Raw genomic sequence first — 18,338 nt, forward strand, 5'->3', positions numbered from 1 at the left:
ACAAAATAGCCTCTCATGTCCCGTTTGCCATCCAATTCTTACTTTCTGTCCTTTTCTCTTTGTTCAAATTAACTCTCTCCCTGAGAGAGCGTATGTCCGGCACGCTGCATACCCAGGAAAACCCAACCCGCCCCACGGTTAGGTCAGACCCCCCTGAACAGAGACATCTGCCGCCAAAGGGTTAAGCTTAAGCGGATTCAGTCTCTAAGCTACAAACCCCTCCTTCCCATTTGGAGGTATACGCTCGTGGGTCTGCTCTTCAGTATCCGAAAGAGGAAGAAAGCTTGATCAACCCCCCACCAGGTCCTTCTCCAACCCCTCCAAGAAACTATCTGCCAGCTTCTTGGTCTTCCTCTCCAGGATCTCCTTCCTCCGCTCCTCAATCTCCTGCTTCCTCTTCCTTGCCTTCTCCTCTCTCTCCCTCCGCAGGGCCTCCGTCCGTGCCCTCTCCTCCTCGAGCGCTCTCATCTCCTCCTGCCGCTTTTCCTCCTCCTTGCTGAACTTGTAGAAGCCGACCCCCTTGGTGCGAATCTCCCGGTCGGCGTCGTAGTGCGTCGCCTCGGGCGGCGTGGGGCTCCGGTCGCGCTTCCGCGCGAGGGCCTCCATCGCCTCGGCGCCGTCGCGGGCCGCGAAGGCCTCCGTCTGGATCGCGTCGCCGTAGATGAGCGTCTCGGGCGCCTTCGGCCGGGCCGACATGTTCTCGAGCTCGGCGGCCGAGGCGGTGCTGCGCTGCAGCCGGAGGATCTGGGAGCGCGTCAGGTAGCGGACGCGGCCGAACTCGTCTGTGTACTCGTGCAGTGTGGTGTCGACGTCGTCGCCGTTGCCGGCTTCCTCCTCCTCCTCCTCATCATCCTCCGAGTCCGAATCCGAGGAGGGAGAGCCGGCGGTTTTGTCCTTGTTCGCTTGGGTCTCGGCCCACTTGCGGTCAAAGTCGACGAGGCCGAACTCGCGCCCGATGTAGTCGCCCCGTTGCATGGCGGCATACAGCCGCGCTTTGGACTCCATCTTGCGGCGGATGAAATCGCGCTCGGCTTTGGTCTCTTCGGTGCCGGAGGGTGACTTGAGGGTGAGTTTGCTGCTGGGCTTCGATTCGCCGTCGGGCCCTTCTTTGCGCTTCACTTTGGTCTTGGACAGGTCGTCTGTCTTCAGCTTCGACGAACGGGTTCGGCCATTGACGGCTGTTGAAGAAGAAGAACTAGTCGCACTATTCGTCGAGGATTCGGCAAGCAGCGAGCTCAGTTGCGAGGCAAAGGCCACAGATCCCGAGATAGCCATCTCCTTCTTCTGCCTCTTGGGGGGCCGTTGCCCGTACAAATTAGGATCTTGTGGCATCCTATTCGATGATGTTTTTGGCGATATACTGGCCCCCTAAGCGGCGTGCCCGTCAAGTGCGTAAAAGCCGGTTCTCCTGCTTACGTAGATGCAGCTAGTTCAACCTCTTTTTTTTTTGTCGGCGGTTTGCTTCAGATGCTACAGCTCATGTATGTACATACCTTTGCGGCCACGGCCTGCATCTGTGGGGAACCCTGCACTTTAACAAAAGTGGGAAGCTTCCGTGTTGCAGGATGCGGCTGCAGCTTCTGAGGCATCCCTGCCACTACACTAGTGTAAGTTATCTTCTATGTATGTACCTGTATTCATGTAACGTGATTCCATTGGTACAGTACTCCGTACACGCGAGGTCGCAGCTGCCAGTGTGGGCGCATCCTCTGCTAGTCATTATCAACAAACGCACCTGAGACTTCAAACCGCAATTCCTGGTTTCCGCCGGCTTACCGCGCATTGCCCACTCTCTTTGACCTGCCAAATTGCGGAAACCGCCATCCAATTCCAGAACTTCATTAAAACTCGCCCTTGATGGAAGTTCGGCTTGTTCGATTGGAGAATATGCAACGCCGCCCTGGACGAACAGCTAGCTGAGCCGGCCGAGCCCAATGCTTCGATTTCGACGGTCCAATCTCTAACACGCTCGCTGTCCCCTACGGCACCATTGCTTATCACGTACACGTAACCGGCAGCTCTGCAACTTCCATATATATCCAGGGCCAGCCTCCGTGCTCACGGGCTGCCGAGCTCAACACTGTCGCCCTCTCCTCGTTCACGAGAGCAGTACAAGATGGCCGACCCCGCCGCTAGTTGGTATGCCTGGCTTAGCGAGTTGAGACTTGTCCCCCAGGAATACCAGTACATAATCAGTGTGATATCCAGCTTCTTTGTGAGTTGAAATGGACACCCCAACTGCCCGCCGCCGCCGCTGACTGGAACTTCTGGGCCAGATCACACTCGCCATCATCCCGATTGCACCCATACTGATACTCGTTATCTACGACATAATTCTCTGGTTCTGGAGACTCGCTGGTGCAAACTGGCGTCTCAGACGCGCACGACGCACCCGGGCGGCCAATACAGAACCCACAAGACCACCAATGATCACTCCGCCCCCGGGCGAATCACTCGGGTCGACGGAAACGAATGAACAACGCCATACCATAATGCCGGAGCAGTGACTGCTGCGTTTCGAAACATGACGGGGTCTCCAGACACACTCGATGAAGAAAGCGTTTGAAGCCCGAGTTCAACCTCACGGAGCTCAATATATTGTGGTTGCGAGCCCAGCGAATTGTGCATCTGGCTAAGCAATCTGGGACAGCACCTTCAGGAGGTCGCTTGTAACGCCCATCGCCGTTACATCACCGCCGGCACCAGCGCCTTGGACGATGAGGGGGTTGCTTCCATACCGCTTAGTGTAGAAGCTAATAATGTTATCGCTGCCCTTCAGCGCTGCAATGGGATGTGAAAGGTCAAACTTCTCCAGCCCGACCTTGACCTGCTTCGTGGCCATGTCAATGCTGCCGACGAACCGCACCACCTTTCCTTCCTTCTCCGCCTCGGCCTTTGTCTCCTCCATCTGCGCGTCAAACGCCGGCAGCTTCTCGAGGAACTCATCGCCAGTGGCGACCGACTCGAGCTCCCTGGGAATCAGGCTCTGAACCGGGAAGGAGGTGGGAGACTCGACCGGCAGGCCCGCCAACCGCGCGAGAATGGTCAGCTTACGTGCGACGTCCAGCCCGTTCAGGTCGTCACGCGGGTCCGGCTCCGTGTAGCCAAGCTGCTTGGCCTTCTTCACCTCGGCGGACCACTTCCCGCCGGCGCCCGAGGTCTGGGCGAAGGAGTTGAAGAGGAACGACATGGTGCCGCTGAAGACGCCCTCGATCTTGGTCACCTCGTCGCCCGTGTCTACCAGGTCCTTGAGCGTCGAGATGACGGGCAGGCCGGCTCCGACCGACGACTCGTGGTAGACCTTGGCGCCCGACTGCTCGGCCGCGCTAAAGATGTCCTGCCACAGCTTGTAGCTGCTCGAGAAGGCCTTCTTGTTGGGCGTCACGACGCTGATGCCGCGGCTGAGGAAGAGCGGATACGCCTCGGCGACCTCTTGCGAGCTGGTGTTGTCGACCAGCACAGTCTTGGAGCCCGAAGTGCCCAGGAAGTCGACCAGCTTGGGGAGCGGGAGCGGGGTCTGGTCGGACGAGGAGAGAGTGGAGATGGCGGTGTTGATGGGGATGGCCACATGGTCGGTGCTGTAGAGAGCTTTCTTGCTCGTGCAGATGTAGGTGAGCACGAGCTTGGGGTTGGGGCGGCGAGCGGCGAGCTGCTCGAGCTGGGAAAGGAAGCACTTTCCGACCCCACCAACGCCTGGGACGCTCGTTTAGCTTGGAGAGGTCGGACACGTGGGACAGTTTCGGGGGGGATTAGGGGCCTACCAATGATGGCGATGTTCACCTGCCGGGCGGAAGCGGCGGCCATTGTGTTGTATTAGGTTGTTATATGATAAGAAGGGAGAGTTAATGCAAATGTAGGTTGCAAAAGAACAAAAAGATGCAGGGCGCAATTGGACGTGGATCGCGGGGTATTCGATCTCAAAAATGTACGTTATGATGCCGATAGCGGGGCAGTTTCCAATTCCCCAAGGGTTGTCGAAAGCGCACCGGCAGGGATCGGCAGCCCCACGCTGCACGAGCAAGTTCAAATTCAGTGGGTCCAGCGTGGGATGTCCTATTTTCTTTATGCTGCAACTCTTTCACATTCTCATACCTTCCTGTATGGAATACAGACGTACACTAACATCGAGCTTTGGATCCGGCAAGTATCAACGCCGCACACAGATACCAAGCCTCTAGACACTAGAATCTCATACAGGAACGGGCTCCCAGAATATAAAACATGGGTGGTGATAAGATTAAAAAAGACAGGCGGCAAAAACGCGAGGCATACCGCGCGGCCATGAGAGAAGAGGGAATCTCGGAGCTGCCCAGGAAAAAGTTTTATCGTCAAAGGGCGCACGCCAACCCCTTCTCGGACCACCGATTGATATAGTAAGCCGGGCAAGGCTGCATCGGGGAGTTGCGCCGAGGTGTCAATCGCTGACTAGAACGTAGCCCCCCACATCCTGACCAGATGGACTGGTCATCGCTCTATCCAGACTACGTCGTCGACGAGCCCCAGGATCAGCAATCACCAGCCGCCCCTGAGACTCCTTCAGACAATAATGACTCCGCACCGCTCAAACCCAAGAGGATATCCAAGGACGTCGAGGTCGCCGACATAGGCTGCGGCTTTGGCGGCCTGCTGGTCGCCCTCGCCCCCCTCATGCCCGACACCCTTATCTTGGGGCTCGAGATCCGCGTGTCGGTCACGCAGTTCGTCGAGGACCGCATCAAGGCCCTGCGCGCGCAGAACCCGGACTCGCGGCTGTACCGCAACGTGGGGGTACTGCGCGCCAACACGATGAAGTTCCTGCCCAACTTCTTCCGCAAGGGCCAGCTGACCAAGGTCTTCATCTGCTTTCCCGACCCGCACTTCAAGGCGCGCAAGCACAAGCAGCGCATCGTCTCCACCACGCTCAACTCCGAGTACGCCTACGTCCTGCGGCCGGGCGGGATCGTGTACACGATCACGGACGTGCTGGACCTGCACGAGTGGATGGTGCAGCACTTTAACGCCCACCCCTCGTTTGAGCGTGTCGGGGAGGAGGAGCAAGAGGCGGACCCTTGCGTCGGGATCATGAGGACCGAGACGGAGGAAGGGAAGAAGGTGGAGAGGCATAAGGGGCAGAAATACGTGGCGCTGTTCAGGAGGTTAGAGGATCCTGCTTGGTGAGACAGGGTTCGGGAGTGATGTCAACAGCTTCCCAATACCGGAACACAACACCGCAACAAATAGCACAAACATCGCTCGGCCAGTAGCATAGTTTGTGGCTATGGTGCGGCTATGGTTGGGGCCCCGCTAATGAACGAGTTTCCTCGGGGAACTCGTCCTCGGATGCTGAGAATACCTAAGTGCATGTGTCGTTTGGCGGCAAGTACAGCTTGAACCAAGTCATCTGCGGGGAACAAAAGGAGGGGGGGGGAAGGACCAACATCCTTACCAGGCAGAAGAGGTGCACTGGATAGACGAGGCAATTTCCTCGGTGTTCATGGGAGAAGGTCGGACAAGCATGCTCTTGCCGGCCGGCCGGAAGAGGAGGGAGAACAGAGCAAAGATGCCCAATGAATACTTCGCATAAACCCGCCGCCGTGCTCTGCTTGTGTCACAGTGCAACAACGAGTGTATCCCTGACCCAGCAGCCCATTACAACATGACCGTATTTCCATAAGACCAACAACATGCTTTGGAAATCGCATTCTCTGTATCCCAGACAAACTACCGTTCCCGCCCAACCACTCTGCGCCAGCTGATATAGAACACCCCCGCCCGAGGACCGAATCCCGTCATGCAAAACATTAACAAGCCTTCTTCTCCCAGCCCGCAAAACAATGACATCCAAACGGAAAACGAAAACCCCAACCTTTGAGGTGAAAAAAAGAAGGAAAAGGAAAAGGCGTTTCACATGTCGAGTGACTGGGTATCATCTCTCATTTCGTCACTGCCAAGCTCCTTTTCGAGCTCGTCAGCCACAAAAGTCTCATACTCCTCCAAGCTCTTCTGGATATGCATCTTGAACTTGATGACGTCGTTGAGCATGCGCATCGTCTCGGTGTGGAGCTCCTCGCGTAGCGCGTTGGCCCGGAGGGTCAGTTGTTCATACCTTGGTAAAAGAAAAAAAAAGGAAACGGCGTTAGCTCAAGCTGGCTCTCTTTGTTGCCGGAGCAAGAGATTTGGCAAAAAAAAAAAAAAAAAAAAAAAAAAAAAAAAAAAAAAAAGGGGGGGGGGGAGGTAGGGGGGCAGGTCCAGGTATACTCACTCAATGTTGGTATTCATCTCCCTCTGTTCCATGAGCTGGACCGACTCGGTCAGCTGGGCCCTCATCTTGGCCAGCTCCTTCTCCATCTTCTCGATCTGGGCGTCGGACGCGAGCTTCTGGGCCGTGGTCACCTCCTTGGTCCTCTCGTACTCCTCCTCGGCGGCGCGCACGCGGTGCTCGAGCGCCTCGACCTCGTTGCGCTTGTCCTCGATGGCCTCCTTGGCCCGGTCCAGCAGGTCGTGGTCCTCCATCATGGCGTCGATGGCCGCCTTGCGCCGTTCCGACACCTCCTTGCGGAGCGCCAGGAAGCTGCTCTTAACTTGCCCCCTGAGGTCCAGGTTGAGCACGTGCGCGGGCTGGTATCCCGTGACCGGGTCCGCGAGCAGCCGATCGCCGTCGCCGGCGCTGTACGAGCCCTGGAGCTGGGACGATGTGAAGTTGGACCCTCCGTTGACCGTCACCTGGAGCTCGTAGTCGCGCCCCTTGGCGTTTACGGCCGTGGAGGGTATCAGGCCGATCTGGTAGGCGACCGTGTTGTAGCGGTCGACGGCGCGCTCGAGGTCGTCTAGCCGCTGGCTGGCCTCCATCTCCCGCTCGGTCACCTTGCGCTTCACGTCCTCCAACCGCTGTTCCGCCGACTCGATGCTCTTCTGGAGACGCTCCCGCTCGGCAGTCATGCGGTCGATATCCTGCATGCTGATCCCCTGGTCGTCCACAGCCTCCTTCAGCCGGCGCCGCTCGTCCTCGGCCTCTTTCAGCTCGCCCTGCAGCTTGTCGAGCTCTTCCTGCAGCACCTGGATCCGGCCCTCGTACTTTTCCGACCGCTGCAGGGCGAGCGTGTTGTACTCCTCGAACTTGGCCTTGTCCTCCTCCATGATCTTAAAATGGTTGTCGAGCACGGCCGGGTCGGGGGTGGACTTCTCGAGCTCCTCGATCTCCTTGAGCAGCCGCGCATTCTCGCCCTCGAGCATCTCCATCTCCTGGATGTACTTGGCGTTGGCACGCTCAAAGTCGCGCGCCATCGCCTGGACGTGCGGTGCCAGCGCCTTCTCGACGTCCTCGTCACCGGCATCGTCATCCATATTGAGCCAGTCCTGGTACGCATTCGTCAGGAAGTCGAAGATGATGTTGTCGCCCCGCGACGTCGACCCCCGCTTCCAAGCACGCATCGTCGTACTCGCGGAGAGCATAGCGCTCCAACATCTGGGCCAGCTGCATCATCCAGTGCAGGAGCCCCAAGAACGTGCTCCAGTTCTGACCTCCCACCGCCGCGATCTGGCTCTTGGTGATGGACCTCTCGTAGGGGTACCGTAACTGTTTCAGAAGTGGCGGCACCTCCTGGTCAATGTTCTTTTGGAAACGGTAACCGGGGTCGATGCGGCGGTAGAGCCACTGGAACATGTAGTTGAAGTCCTTCTGCGTCGGCGACTTTATGAAGTTGTCGGACAGCTTATGGTTCATCTCCATCTCAAAGTTGTTCTTGGCCAGGTAGTCGATCAGCTCCTGCCCGATCCGGTTCTGGTACGACCTGTCCTTGAGCGGGCGCGGGTCTCGTGGCACGCCGGCGGCTTGGGGCGCCTGCTGGAAGAAGCTCTGGTGGCCGCTCATGGGTCCGGCAACTGCGGATGGGCGTGCGCGGTAGACGCTGCTACGGCGGTCATTGTCGGCGGAGGGACCGGGGGTGTGGTACGGCTTGAGCGACGCTGTGGTGTTTGGGTTGTAGCCGGCGACGGAGGCGCGCTTGACGGACGACAGGCCTATGTCGGCTAGATTGGTCCCGGACGAGGATCGCTGAAACATGGGCTGGTTCGGTCGCGACATGGCCAGCGAGTGGCGCGAGCCAGACACGGACCGGCCATGGCCGGCGCTCCCAATCGTGCTCGTCCGCTTCATCGCCGAGGGAGGTTGCGGGATGCCCGAGTTGTAGTTGAGCCCACCAAGGGTCTGCGCAAGCGGTTAGTTCCTCCTTGTGGTGCGTTCATGTACGTTTGGCGAAGGTCATGATGTGTCGCACCTCCCTCGGTCTTCGGACGCTCCAAAGACCATTGTCCTGCGACATCTTGCCAAGGGCTGGAGGTAGTTCTCCTCACGCCCGTCGAGGGATTCGAGGGACCTCAGGGCAGCGGCGCCGGAGCCGAGGATAAAACTGCGGAGCGCTCTGGAAGATAAGCAACCGGTGTTTGCCGCGAATAATACGCCTGAACGTGCAAGTCCGAGCAAAGGTGGTGGTGGGATGTCGCCCGTAACAAGAAAAGATGGATGAAATTACGACGTTACGGCACCGTTGCCCAGGTAAACAAAGTTAACAAAACTGCGGGGCTTTTGGTTGGGTCTCCTCAAGCCGGTCGCGTCAGGGATCCACCTATGCAAGCCAAAGCGGGTCTTGGCACGGTCTGCAGTGGGCGGGCTCTCCCGTCTCGAAAGCACGTGATGCATACCTAACGTTACCTTTTCCAAGTTCCCCAGCGCTCGTCGACCGCTCGGCGCACTAAGTCCGTTCTGTGGGGGCGGCATCGGCCGCCGGAGCTGAACCTCGGCTTGTGATCCGCCATCCCATTTTCCGGCCGATTTCATCAACCATCCGGCGCGTGTTTGCGCAACTCACTTTTCAAGGACTCGATCCTCATTCTGTGTCCCAAAGGAGTCCATTAAAGGGAGACCGTCGTATCATCCGTTCAGAATGACCATCCGCGAGGACCTCGTCGCCTCGGCGGCCAAATGTGAGTTTCTTGCTGCTCGGCCTGTGATCCGGACGCGGTGCGGCTAACACTCTCCCCAGTCCTACAAGACCCAAGCGTCGCCTCCTCTCCGGTCGAGAAGAAAGTCGCCTTTCTTCAAGCCAAGAACCTAACCCAAGACGAGATCAACGCCGCGCTCGCGCGGGCGGGCACACCCGCTCCCGCGCAGGCGTACCCACCACAGCCCCAGCCAGCGTCAGCCGTTGCACAACCGCCCCAATACTATGGCCAATATCCACCACAATATCCGCCGTATGGCTGGCAACAACCCGTTCCTCAGCCTCTTCCGCGCCGAGACTGGAGGGACTGGTTCATCATGGCAACGGTGGTGAGCGGGGTGTCGTATGGACTGTATAGTCTGGGGAAGGTGAGAAGAGAAGTCTAGACAGCAGCAGTCCTTGCCCGCATACGCTAACACAGCGGTAGCGCTATGTCTACCCCCTTATTGCCCCACCCACGCCGGAGCGGCTCGAGCAGGACAAGAAATCGATCGACGAACAGTTTGAGAAGACATTCGCTCTCGTTGAGCAACTGGCCAAGGACACGGAGACCCTCAAGGCTGCAGAGAAGGAGCGCACTGAGAGGTTGGACACGGCGCTTGCCGAACTCGAGACGACCATCAGCGAGCTCAAGTCGGCGAATAAGAGGCGCGACGACGAAGCTCAGCGGATGCGGGACGACTTGCAGAACCTCAAGGACTCGATTCCGCGGGGGCTCAACAACCAGAAGGACCTGACCGATACTAGGTTGCGCGAGGTCAACGCAGAGCTCAAGAGCCTCAAGACGCTCATCACGCAGCGCATGAACCCGACAGCGACGTCGAGCACCATCAGCAGCTACCTACGACCGCAGGCCAGCGGGAGCGCGACGCCAAGCAGCCCGGCGGCCACGCCCGCGCCGGGGGAGAACGCAAGCACCGATGCCAAGGAGGAGCCGAAGCCGGCTGGGCAGAGCACTCCCCTCAACGGCGCCCGTCCCTCGCCGTTCAATAGTGGGATTCCGGGCAAGGCCTCGATCCCCGCGTGGCAGCTGATGGCGTCTAAGAGCGCCGAGCCGTCGAGCAAACCGACCGCGAATGGCACGGGCTCAGAGGGCAGCAGCGGGGCGCAGGAAGAAGCTTCGGGCAGCGCCTAAGAAGTTAATCGTCTAGGACTACGAGTGTATTGAAAAGGGCAAGGACCCTGCAGGAGTGCCATACGCATGCATCGGAACCTGCGGTGCCTGTCCATGCAGTGCACTCACTGTTAACGACACCCTGGGATGACGGAGCTGTATCAATGGTTTTCGCGCTCGGGCGCGTTGATGTGTGTACAGAATATGCTGGCGGGAATGACGGGGCTTAATCGTCAGATGGTCCATATAGGCTTATTTCCGGACATTAATTGCTTTCTTACTCACTCCGTGCAAGTGTGCACTATCTTACAACTCGAGGCGAGTTGCAAGATACAAGGCCTGCCACGGCTTTCCGAGCAGGCACTGCAAAAAAATGATCCTTACAGTTACTCCGTACATATATATAGAGACGGGCTGCTCGGTTCGTGGGCATTCGCGACGAAGTCCTTTGAAAGGGAAGGCTTGCGAGAGCCACTTTGAATGGTGGGGCACCACCATGACTTCGATGCGGCCAACTAAACATTATTGGAGAATCGGTGCTAATAAAGCGGCCCGTTGCCGAGGCTCTTTCCATTTTGCTCTCGTTAATATTGACCCCAGTCCCCCTTCCCCCCCAGATTGAACCTGCCCACCTCAGTGCCGCCCTGTCCATCTGGCTTCCCCACGTCTTCCCAGTCTCGTCGCTTTCCTGCATTGGCACCTATTAGCCGATGTCTCGGATTCGGACGGTAACCGAGCCGTTCTACACTAGAGATAACATGCAGGAATGGAGCCCTGGTCGCCAGACAACCACTCTCTCACTGGCGTGCTGTTTCCAGACATGGAAGTTGGCAAGCATCTCCTTGTCCCCCTGGGTTTCTGTATGGTTAATAAGTACACACTCTAAGCCCCTTCTGGAGTTTTTCTACGCTCTCCATGGCCATCCTCTCGCCCTGGACCTGTGATACCGCGTGTTCACTTCTAGTATCTCTCCCTTAGTTATTTATTTATTTGTTGATTATCATTGCTGTCATCGTATTTTTTTTCCAACAGCATCTTGATTCTCTTCTCATAGAAATGACGGCTCAAGCACCAGATCCCGGGCCTCGAGCCGCCAACGGGCCAGCGGGCAGCAACCACAAGATGATGCTTGCCCTCCTGCCCAGAGTCCCTCTCATGATGCGGGTGGCTCTCCTTCATATGTTACGCCTAACGCCACAGTCAAAATACCTAGACCTGCGGACCGAGGTCGCGATCGCCATCTTGCGATCGTTCACTAACCCGTCGTCGCCCCGGAGCATCACGGCGACACAGCGAATGGCTGCCCAGGCTCCGGAGCTGAAGGGCAGGATCTGGGTTAGCACGTACGCCTGCCCGCCCCCGCCCGCCGAGGAGAGAGGGCTACAGGACGCCATTGCAAAGGCTATCGACGAACTGCGGGATCCCAGGGTACCAACGCCAACATATGAAATGCCCGAGCCCGCGCATGTCGAGGCGGAGTGGACGGGGTATCGCGCCGACGCGACGCCGAACTCGAGGTTGCCGGACCTGCCCGAGAGGGATCTCTACGCCGAAATGATGAAGGAGGTCAAGAGCCCCGCGACGGTGCTCTACTTCCACGGCGGCGCCTACTACCTGCTAGACCCGGCAAACCACCGTCCGACCACCAAGAAGCTGGCCAAGCTGACCGGCGGACGCGTCTACTCAGTCCGGTACCGTCTCGCGCCTCAGAACCCGTTCCCCGCCGCACTGATGGACGCCTTGATGTCGTACCTTGCCCTCCTCTACCCTCCCGAGGGCGCCTTCCACGAGGCTGTCAAGCCGGAGCACATTGTCTTTGCCGGCGACAGGTAAAATAAACCCCTAACCCCCTGGCACTGCATTCCCCTCTCTCCCTCCCGTGTCTCCTTTTTCTTTTGTTTTCTTTTTTATATATATTTTGCTCCTTTCTTTTTTCCGCAGCAGAGGAAATATAGAAAACAATAACAGCAAAAAGAGAGAAGAAAAAGAAAGGGACAGGAAAGAAACTAACACCTCACGAAAGTGCGGGCGGCAACCTCTCTCTCGCCCTCCTCCAACTGATCCTCCACCTCCACCGCAACTCCCACACCGTCCTCTGGCACGGCGCCGCTCGGGCCGTCCCGCTCCCCGGCGGCGTCGCCGTCAACTCCCCCTGGCTGGACATCACGCACTCGTCGCCGTCGTGCACGGCCAACGCGGCGTTCGACTACCTGCCGACGCTGGACCAGCAGCTCGCGGCCGAGGCGAGGCGGCCGCCCTGCCCGGCGTGGCCGGCCTCGCCGCCGCGCAGGCACCTGTACGCGCCCGACTCGCTGCTCGGCCACCCGCTCGTGAGCCCGGTGACGGCCCGGTCGTGGGCCGGCGCGCCGCCCGTCTACGTCTGCGCCGGCTGGGAGCTGCTGGCGGACGAGGACAAGTTCGCCGCCCACAAGATGTGGCGCGAGGGCGTCGCGGTCGTCTGGGAGGAGTACGAGGCCATGCCGCACTGCTTCGCCATCGTCTTCCCTTACCTGCGCGAGGCGAGGCGCTGTCTGGAAGGGTGGGCGGCCTTCATCAAGGCCGTCGCCGAGGGCGGGCCAACGGCGGCGGCGGCGACGCCCGAGAGCCGGTTCCTGACGATCCGGGCGATGTCGCTCGAGGAGGTGGCCGTCGAGCCGGACAGTCTGTGGACGGACGGGGAGGAGGTGGTGGCTGAGAGGGTCTGGAGAAAGGTCAGGGAGAGGCTGGTGCCGGAGGAGAGCGTTGCCAAGTTGTGAGGCTGCCGCGGCTCTCATGGGGTTCGGTTTAATGTATGTATTGTGCAGAACAGAACATGCTTACCGGTCCAGGGCAGGGGAGGGTTGCAGGTTAGAGCAGAGGAAGTGGTGTTTTGCGCCCGCTCGATAGAGAACCTAGTCCCCCTATCTAATTATACCCAATGTTGGCATCACTTCTTGGTTCTTTCTTTACTAACAAGGGACAGGTTTTTTTTTTTTTTTCATGTTCACAATATTTATCTAATATTTTCTAGGAACAGAAAATTAGATCTTTCCTCCCATTATGGGAGAATGTTGGTGAGGAAGTAACCAACGCCAAGTCAGTCAACAGCTTGACCCACTCACACTCGAAAGATCCCGGCTCGCATCTCAACACATCATAATCCGCAACAGACTCTCTCTCTCCTCTAAGAGCAACCGCACGCCCATCGCCTGGCCACCTTAACGCCGCAATGTAAAACGCCATCTTTCTAGACAGCAAAAGGGGATAGAATTTTTATACATTGGGTCCCCATTTTGCAGCCAATTAGAAAAGAAGAGGAGCAAAGGGAACTAAACGAAACGAAGGGGAAAAAAAAAAGAAAGACAAAAAGAAAGAAAGAGACAGAGAAAGAAAAAGGGATAGAAAAAGATGGATCGCCACAAAGCAGCCGTGGCCAAGATCGCGGCGACGGTGCGCTCCTTCTACGCGGCGCGCGAGCCGTACCGCATCTTCCACGGCAGCACCAACTCGACGCGGCCGCGGCCGTCGGCGTCGCAGACCAAGACGGTCGACATCTCGGCGCTGCGCAACGTGCTGTCGGTGGACACGGCCCGCCGCGTCGCCCTCGTCGAGCCCAACGTGCCCATGGACCGCCTCGTCGAGGCCACCCTCCCGCACGGCCTCGTGCCCCCCGTCGTCATGGAGTTCCCCGGCATCACGGCCGGCGGCGGCTTCGCGGGCACCGCCGGCGAGAGCTCCTCCTTCCGCCACGGCTTCTTCGACGACACCGTCCGCCGCGTCGAGATGGTCCTGGCCGACGGCGAGGTCGTCGAGGCCACCCGTGGGGGGGGAGAAGGGGAAGAAGAAGGGGGGGTGAGGGCGGATCTGTTCCGGGGCGCGGCCGGCGCGGTGGGCACGCTGGGCACGACCACGCTGCTCGAGGTGCAGCTGATGGAGGCGCGCCGGTTCGTCCGGACCCGGTACCGGCGCACGAGGAGCGTGGCCGAGGCGGTCGAGGCGGTCCGGGAGGAGGTGCGCCGCGAGGAGAACGACTACGTGGACGGGATCCTCTTCTCCAAGGACCACGGCGTCGTGGTGACGGGCCAGCTGACGGACGAGGCGCCGCCGGCCGGCCAGAAGGTGCAGACCTTCAGCGGGCCGTGGGACCCCTGGTTCTACCTGCACGCCAAGGAGCGGACGGCGCCCGAGAGGGGCGACGAGGGCGCGGCGCCGGTCGACCACGTCCCGCTGGCCGAGTACCTGTTCCGCTACGACCGCGGCGGCTTCTGGGTCGGCGCGGCCGCGTTCGAGTACTTCGGGTTCGTCCCCTTCAACCGCTTCTCCCGCTGGTTCCTCGACGACTTCCTGCACACGCGCATGATGTACCGCGCCCTGCACGGGTCCGGCGAGAGCGCCCGCTTCGTCGTCCAGGACGTCGCCATGCCCTTCGAGACGACCGAGCGCTTCGTCGACTACACCTCGTCCGAGCTCGGCATCTGGCCGCTCTGGCTGTGCCCGCTCAAGCGGCGCCGCCCGCCCACCTTCCACCCCTTCACGACCCTACCGGAGGGCGTTCGGAAGGAGCCGGGGGATGATGATGATGATGATGACGCCGGGGATGCCGACATGATGCTCAACGTCGGCGTCTGGGGCTGGGGCCCCTCCGACCCGGCCGAGTTCGTCCGCAAGAACCGCGAGCTCGAGAACAAGGTGCGCGAGCTCGGCGGCATGAAGTGGCTGTACGCGCACACCTACTACCCCGAGGACGAGTTCTGGTCCATGTACGGCGGCCGCGGGTGGTACGACGAGCTGCGCGACAAGTACAACGCCAAGACGCTCCCGACCGTCTGGGACAAGGTCCACGTCGACCCCGACGTCGCCCGCGCCAAGAAGCGGCACTGGCTCAAGAGGCTGCCCCCGCTGGGCGGCTTCTATGGCATCTACAAGAGCATACAGAGCAAGGACTACTTGCTGCACCGACATGCGAAGTGGAAGTGGAAGGGCGAGTGATGCTTGCCCTTTTCTCGTCTGTTTTGTTTTCCATCTTTCCTTTCCCCCTTGCTATGCTGAATGTAGCCCACTGTAAAACCATCATGCATATATGTACTGTACTCTAGAACGATTCTTAGAGGTAGAGGGAGTCTTGACTGTGGGATGAGAGAGAGAGTAATCGTGTCAGTTAAGGAATTCGTTAATTTTGTTTTCGAGATTCCCTCTCGGGCTACCGGGACGTCGGCTGCGTAGGAGCGGGGAATCGCCAGGCCGTAGAGAGTAGAAGCGTTGTGGCGCCTGCGCAAGGAGGAGCGATGGCGAATGAGCAGCTACCACGGAGGAGTCCGGGTGGACAAGGGAAATGAAACTAGAAGGAGAAAGACGCGCAAAAGGAGAAGACAGAGAGAAAAAAAGGGGGGGGAACCTCCGCGATTTGCTCCCACAGTGTTTCGCGCACCCAGCGCCTGCTCAGGTTGTTGATTTCCGCATCTCCTCCCTTCATGGTAACTGGAAACACACACCCCTAAGATCCTCCCCAGCCGTGTTATAGCTGGAGAGCTTCTAGCTCCTCAACTACCTGCTTTGTGAATGCTTCCTGGAGCAGCACCCCCACCTCCGAGTCATTGGACTGATCCGCTCGCTCTTCCACGCCGAACCCTCTCTCGCCGTGCGCCCATAGACATCTCTCCACCACCTTCCAGTATCTATCCCCGGCAATGTTGCGCAGCTCCTTGAGCGGGTTCGGTCGGCCCGCCGCCTCAAACGGTGCTCCTGACTTGACCTCCAGCAACCAGTCTCGCACCGCCTTAGACTCCTCGAGCGGTATGTTGGGCAACTTTTCGCCCTCCTTGCTTCCCCTGGCTTTCACCCCTAAATGCATCAGCGTACCCAGCTTCTCCCAGTGTGCTATCTCGAGCAGTACCAAGCCCAGGCTGTACAGGTCGTACGTCTTCTTTGAGTTCCTCTCGGTCGGCGTCTGCCGTTGGATCCCAGGCCAACGATACAGATCCCAGACGATATCCACGTCCCTCGCCGTGGTCTCGGTGCCGTCGGGTCGTGAAAACTCGAAGCCGGACAAGATAGGTTTTTCGGGTTCGTAGTCGAGCCCGGCTCGGCCGGTAGCTCTCTTGCTCACCCCCCCTTCCCCTTCCTTCCCCTCGTCCTGCTCTCCGTCGAAGAAGAACACGACATTATCGCTGAAGATTCCCTTGTGCAGCCAGTTGACGGCATGCAGGTTCAACACTGTCGAGCACAGCTTCGACGCCATGGCAACCCGCTGCGAGAGGCTGGGCTTGAGCCGCGCGTTACCGAGGATCTCGTATAGCGAGACAACGCGGGTGTCGTAGTCGCTGCCCTCGGGCATCTTGAAGAACCAGCCGTAGCGCTCAGCGCCCGAGACGTCGCGGTCGTCGAAGTATCCGACGCAGTCGGGCACGTGGAGAGAGGGGGGCTTGGGCAGGTGCAGCATCTCGGCGAGGGCGACTGTTCGGAGGGCGGATTCCTTGTCCTTGAGGGAGTTGGGTGGCACGTCGCCGAGCCCTTTCCACTCGAGCCAGACGGGGATGTCGCCTTCGCTGGTCACGAGGATGCCTCGCGGCCGGGGGAGGAATTCGGGATTCTCAACCTCGGTCTCGTTCCATGTGAACTCTTCGCTAAGGTCGGACTCGGTGTACTGCCGGACGGTGATGCCGAGGTCGGATCGGGTTTGATGGATGTCGAACTTGGTGTCGCGCTTGAGCTGAGCCAGAATGGTCTCCGAAGTTCGACTGAGCTTCTTGAGCTGGACGAGGCCCTGGAGAGTCCTGTCGTTGGGGTGGGCCTCTTTGTTCTTGCGGGTTACCGCCGACGTGGATATCAGGCTGGTGACGGCGGCGAGCATGTCCCGCAGATCCTGGACGTCGTTTCTGGTCAGGATCATTTCCCGGTACGTCTTGGCCATAATGTCGTCAATTTGCTTTTCCCTGTACGTTCTCATCAGCTCATGGAGCCGTTCCGTTAGGGCGTGGAGGTCCTCCAGGAGCGCGCCGAACGCTTCCTTGTCAATAGCAATCCACCGTACTCTGGCCGGATGGGTGACGATGTCCTTGGTGTTGCGGCCAGCCTTTTCGAAAAACTCGCGGATGTGGTTGGTGCCACGCAGATGTCTGCGTTCCTTCTTCTTTGCCTCGTATGACACGGCCAAGCTCGACACCTCTTTCAGGATGTCGATGTCGGTCGGCTGCTCGTCGGCTCCCTTATCGTCCCCCTCCCCGCCGTATCTGGAAGACTGGGGCAGCTCGTTGCCGTAGCGGGCGTTCAGCTCTCTGAACTCCGACAGCAGCCACTGGATTCGGGCCACTATTGCAACGAGCTCGATGCCATCAGCTCCCAGAGTGGTGCCAAGTGTTGAGCCCTCTGGGACGTCAACCAAACCAGCTGCTTTACCCCAGGCCAACAGACGGTTGTACTCGATTATGAGCTGTAGCCTGTACTGCTCATACTCTCTTGGCATCTCAACCAGAGCCGTGATGAATTTGAAGGCTGACAATACAGTCAGTTTCTTTGCCTAAAGCTAAGAGAATCCAAAGACGTAGCCCGTGACTCACTCCTAACAGCGCTATCAAACACGTCCCATGTGAGGGACAGGACTCCAGATGCGATCTCCATCTTGAGCCAGGTAAAGTGCTCTTTGAGCTTTCGCCCGATGCTGGCAGGACGAGAAGGCAGCACTAAGTTGTGCGAGGGTTCTTCCTGTCTCCTGCTAGATAGAGTGGAAAAGAAAGAAAGAAAGAAATAAGAGGACAGAAAAGAGAAGAAAAGAAAAAGGGATACAACAATCCGACCGAGGCAAAAACAAACTCAAGGTGGCTGGCTTGGAAAGACAACAGTTACGACCAGAGCTCTCAAGTGTTTCGCTCCAGGGTCGACGCTGCTCATCCCGCGCTAAAGTGTAGTTATGCGTGCGGCCTGCGCAAACAGACCCTGGGCGTGAGGCCGCAAAGAAGGCCGTACGACAGTCATATCAGGCCGAAAGCGTACATTAATCAGCCAGTAACAATTCTGGTGCCTTGCCCCGGGAAACCTCACTGCCTAGGCCCCGGGCCTTGAGCCGAGAGGAAGTGGGGGTTTGGCCATAGGAAATGGGCGAAAGCCGTGCGACCTAGGAAGCCGCGGGTCGCTCTTGTGACTACGCTTGCATGCGCACGACTCGAGGTTTCAGAACTTGGGATCTTGGGATCTTGGGATCGGTGATGAACGTATCGCAAAGCTAGGCCTTTAAAATCCAAACTTAACAGCCGTCTCTGCACGTTATCTAG

General features: G+C 58.7%; 8 protein-coding genes across 8 annotated transcripts; 4 read left to right on the forward strand and 4 right to left on the reverse strand.

The window, feature by feature from the left end:
• Positions 1 to 10: 10 nt before the first annotated feature.
• On the reverse strand, positions 11 to 1,583 carry MYCTH_2306473 (uncharacterized protein). Its single transcript, XM_003664025.1, has one exon. It carries the CDS (start codon positions 1,330 to 1,332, stop codon positions 289 to 291), a length of 1,044 nt encoding a protein of 347 aa, XP_003664073.1. The 5' UTR covers positions 1,333 to 1,583; the 3' UTR covers positions 11 to 288.
• An 887-nt stretch (positions 1,584 to 2,470) lies between these two features.
• On the reverse strand, positions 2,471 to 4,001 carry MYCTH_2306475 (uncharacterized protein). The gene is made up of 2 exons (XM_003664026.1): positions 3,762 to 4,001; positions 2,471 to 3,693 (listed from the first exon to the last, which is right to left on the reverse strand). Exons 1-2 carry the CDS (start codon positions 3,802 to 3,804, stop codon positions 2,633 to 2,635), a joined length of 1,104 nt encoding a protein of 367 aa, XP_003664074.1. The 5' UTR covers positions 3,805 to 4,001; the 3' UTR covers positions 2,471 to 2,632.
• A 74-nt stretch (positions 4,002 to 4,075) lies between these two features.
• MYCTH_2306477 (uncharacterized protein) lies at positions 4,076 to 5,522 on the forward strand. The gene is made up of 2 exons (XM_003664027.1): positions 4,076 to 4,373; positions 4,437 to 5,522. Exons 1-2 carry the CDS (start codon positions 4,222 to 4,224, stop codon positions 5,155 to 5,157), a joined length of 873 nt encoding a protein of 290 aa, XP_003664075.1. The 5' UTR covers positions 4,076 to 4,221; the 3' UTR covers positions 5,158 to 5,522.
• Positions 5,523 to 5,883: 361 nt separating this feature from the next.
• MYCTH_2119140 (uncharacterized protein) lies at positions 5,884 to 8,041 on the reverse strand (the record flags this gene model as incomplete). Its single annotated transcript, XM_003664028.1, has 3 exons — positions 5,884 to 6,085; positions 6,242 to 7,335; positions 7,385 to 8,041. The coding sequence occupies 3 exons, from the start codon at positions 8,039 to 8,041 to the stop codon at positions 5,884 to 5,886; spliced, it is 1,953 nt and encodes a 650-aa protein (XP_003664076.1).
• Positions 8,042 to 8,843: 802 nt separating this feature from the next.
• MYCTH_2093808 (uncharacterized protein) lies at positions 8,844 to 10,375 on the forward strand. Its single transcript, XM_003664029.1, has 3 exons — positions 8,844 to 8,961; positions 9,021 to 9,346; positions 9,406 to 10,375. Exons 1-3 carry the CDS (start codon positions 8,922 to 8,924, stop codon positions 10,111 to 10,113), a joined length of 1,074 nt encoding a protein of 357 aa, XP_003664077.1. The 5' UTR covers positions 8,844 to 8,921; the 3' UTR covers positions 10,114 to 10,375.
• A 633-nt stretch (positions 10,376 to 11,008) lies between these two features.
• MYCTH_2306484 (uncharacterized protein) lies at positions 11,009 to 13,018 on the forward strand. The gene is made up of 2 exons (XM_003664030.1): positions 11,009 to 11,921; positions 12,116 to 13,018. The coding sequence occupies exons 1-2, from the start codon at positions 11,215 to 11,217 to the stop codon at positions 12,846 to 12,848; spliced, it is 1,440 nt and encodes a 479-aa protein (XP_003664078.1). The 5' UTR covers positions 11,009 to 11,214; the 3' UTR covers positions 12,849 to 13,018.
• Positions 13,019 to 13,418: 400 nt separating this feature from the next.
• On the forward strand, positions 13,419 to 15,211 carry MYCTH_2306485 (uncharacterized protein). The gene has a single exon (XM_003664031.1). It carries the CDS (start codon positions 13,480 to 13,482, stop codon positions 15,058 to 15,060), a length of 1,581 nt encoding a protein of 526 aa, XP_003664079.1. The 5' UTR covers positions 13,419 to 13,479; the 3' UTR covers positions 15,061 to 15,211.
• Positions 15,212 to 15,554: 343 nt separating this feature from the next.
• On the reverse strand, positions 15,555 to 17,606 carry MYCTH_2306486 (uncharacterized protein). Its single transcript, XM_003664032.1, has one exon. The coding sequence runs from the start codon at positions 17,531 to 17,533 to the stop codon at positions 15,587 to 15,589; it is 1,947 nt and encodes a 648-aa protein (XP_003664080.1). The 5' UTR covers positions 17,534 to 17,606; the 3' UTR covers positions 15,555 to 15,586.
• Positions 17,607 to 18,338: the final 732 nt, after the last annotated feature.

This window comes from Thermothelomyces thermophilus, chromosome 4, assembly GCF_000226095.1.
Source record: "Thermothelomyces thermophilus ATCC 42464 chromosome 4, complete sequence".
Taxonomy (NCBI): Eukaryota; Fungi; Ascomycota; class Sordariomycetes; order Sordariales; family Chaetomiaceae; genus Thermothelomyces; species Thermothelomyces thermophilus.